The sequence below is a fragment of the Malurus melanocephalus genome, unplaced genomic scaffold, assembly GCF_030028575.1.
Source record: "Malurus melanocephalus ecotype Western Australia unplaced genomic scaffold, MMel_1.1 scaffold_6618, whole genome shotgun sequence".
NCBI lineage: Eukaryota > Metazoa > Chordata > Aves > Passeriformes > Maluridae > Malurus > Malurus melanocephalus.
This window is the reverse complement of record NW_026629849.1, coordinates 1-1,445: the sequence shown is the minus strand read 5'-3', so window position 1 is coordinate 1,445 and position 1,445 is coordinate 1. Positions and strand designations below refer to the sequence as shown.

Genomic DNA, 1,445 nt, shown 5'->3' with positions numbered 1-1,445 from the left:
CTCCAAAATTTGAACATTTTGGGGAATTTTTTATTTTTCTTCGCGTCTGAAATGGCGAAAAATTCCCAAAATTTCGGGATTTTGACCCAAATTCAGGATTTTTCACCCCAAAACCCGACCCCGCCGTGACCTCGGGGGGCTCCGCCCCCTCCACCCAAAGCTCCGCCCCTTCCGCCCAAAGCTCCGCCCCCTCCACCTCAGGTAGGTCCCGAATTCCCCTCCCCCACCCCAAAATTTGGGGAATTTTCCCGAAATTTGGGGTTTTACCCCAAAAATTGGGATTTTTTTAAAAAAAACCCAAAATTGGGGTTTTTACCCCAAAAAAAAATTGCGTTCGACGTCCTCAGGGTGGCCACGCCCCCCTCGYGCTGACCCCGCCCCCCGAGCTTTGACCCCAGGTAGGTGTGGCCAGGAAATGGAGGGAAAAATTTGGGGGGAAAAATGGGGGAAATTGGGAAAAAATGGGGAAAATGGGGAAAATTTGGGGAAAATTGGGAAAAAAATTGAGAAAAATTGAAAAAAAATTGGCCCAAAAATTCATAAAAAATTGACCCCAAAAATGACCAAAATTTGGAACAAAATTGACCCCAAAATGCCCCAAAAATTGACCCAAAAATTGACCCAAAATTTACCCAAAAATCACCAAAACATTCACCCAAAATTGGTCAAAAATTGGTCAAAATTGACCCAAATTTCAACCAAAATTCACGAAAAAATCACCAAAAATTCACCAAAAATTCACCAAAAATTGGTTAAAAATTGGTCGAAAATGGTCAAAAATTGGTCAAATTTCACCCAAAATTTGTCAAAAAATCACCAAAAATTCACCAAAAAATGGCAAAAAATTCACTCAAAATTGAGCAAAAAATGGTCAAAAATTGGTCAAAAATCGTCCGAAATTGGTCAAATTTCACCCAAATTTCACCCAAAAATCACGAAAAAATTGAGCAAAAATTGGTCAAAAATTCGCCCAAAAATCGCAAAAAATTCACTCAAAATTGGTCAAAAATCACCCAAAATTGGGCAAAAATTGGTCAAAAAACACCAAAAATTGGTCCAAAAATGCTCAAATTTCACTCAAATTTCACCCAAATTTCGCTGAATTTTCACCCAAAATTGACCAAAATTGGGCAAAATTTACCCCGTTTTTGACCCGAAATTGATGCAAAATTGGTCAAAAAATGGTCAAAAATTGAGCAAAAAATGCCAAAAAATCGTCAAAAATCGTTAAAAAATGGTCAAAAATTGGTCAAATTTCGTCCGATTTTCACCGAATTTTTTCCCAAAATCTCCGGATTTTTCCCCAAAATGTTTTTAGCGGCCAAGCCCCGCCCCCCCTCGGTCCGAGCTTTCCATTCCTGCTCCGCGTCCGGCTCGGCCGAGCTCCTGTGCGTGGTCAGCGGCTTCGCTCCGGCCGCGCTGACCATCGATTGGCTGCTGGACGG

General features: G+C 41.3%; 1 protein-coding gene across 1 annotated transcript; it reads left to right on the top strand.

Moving 5' to 3' along the window:
* Positions 1–50: 50 nt before the first annotated feature.
* On the top strand, positions 51–1,441 carry LOC130588566 (ADP-ribosylation factor-binding protein GGA3-like; the record flags this gene model as incomplete). Its single annotated transcript, XM_057389474.1, has 3 exons — positions 51–201; positions 348–398; positions 1,319–1,441. Coding segments are annotated over 3 exons (325 nt in total), but the record flags the coding sequence as incomplete, so codon positions are not given.
* Between the last annotated feature and the right edge of the window lie 4 nt (positions 1,442–1,445).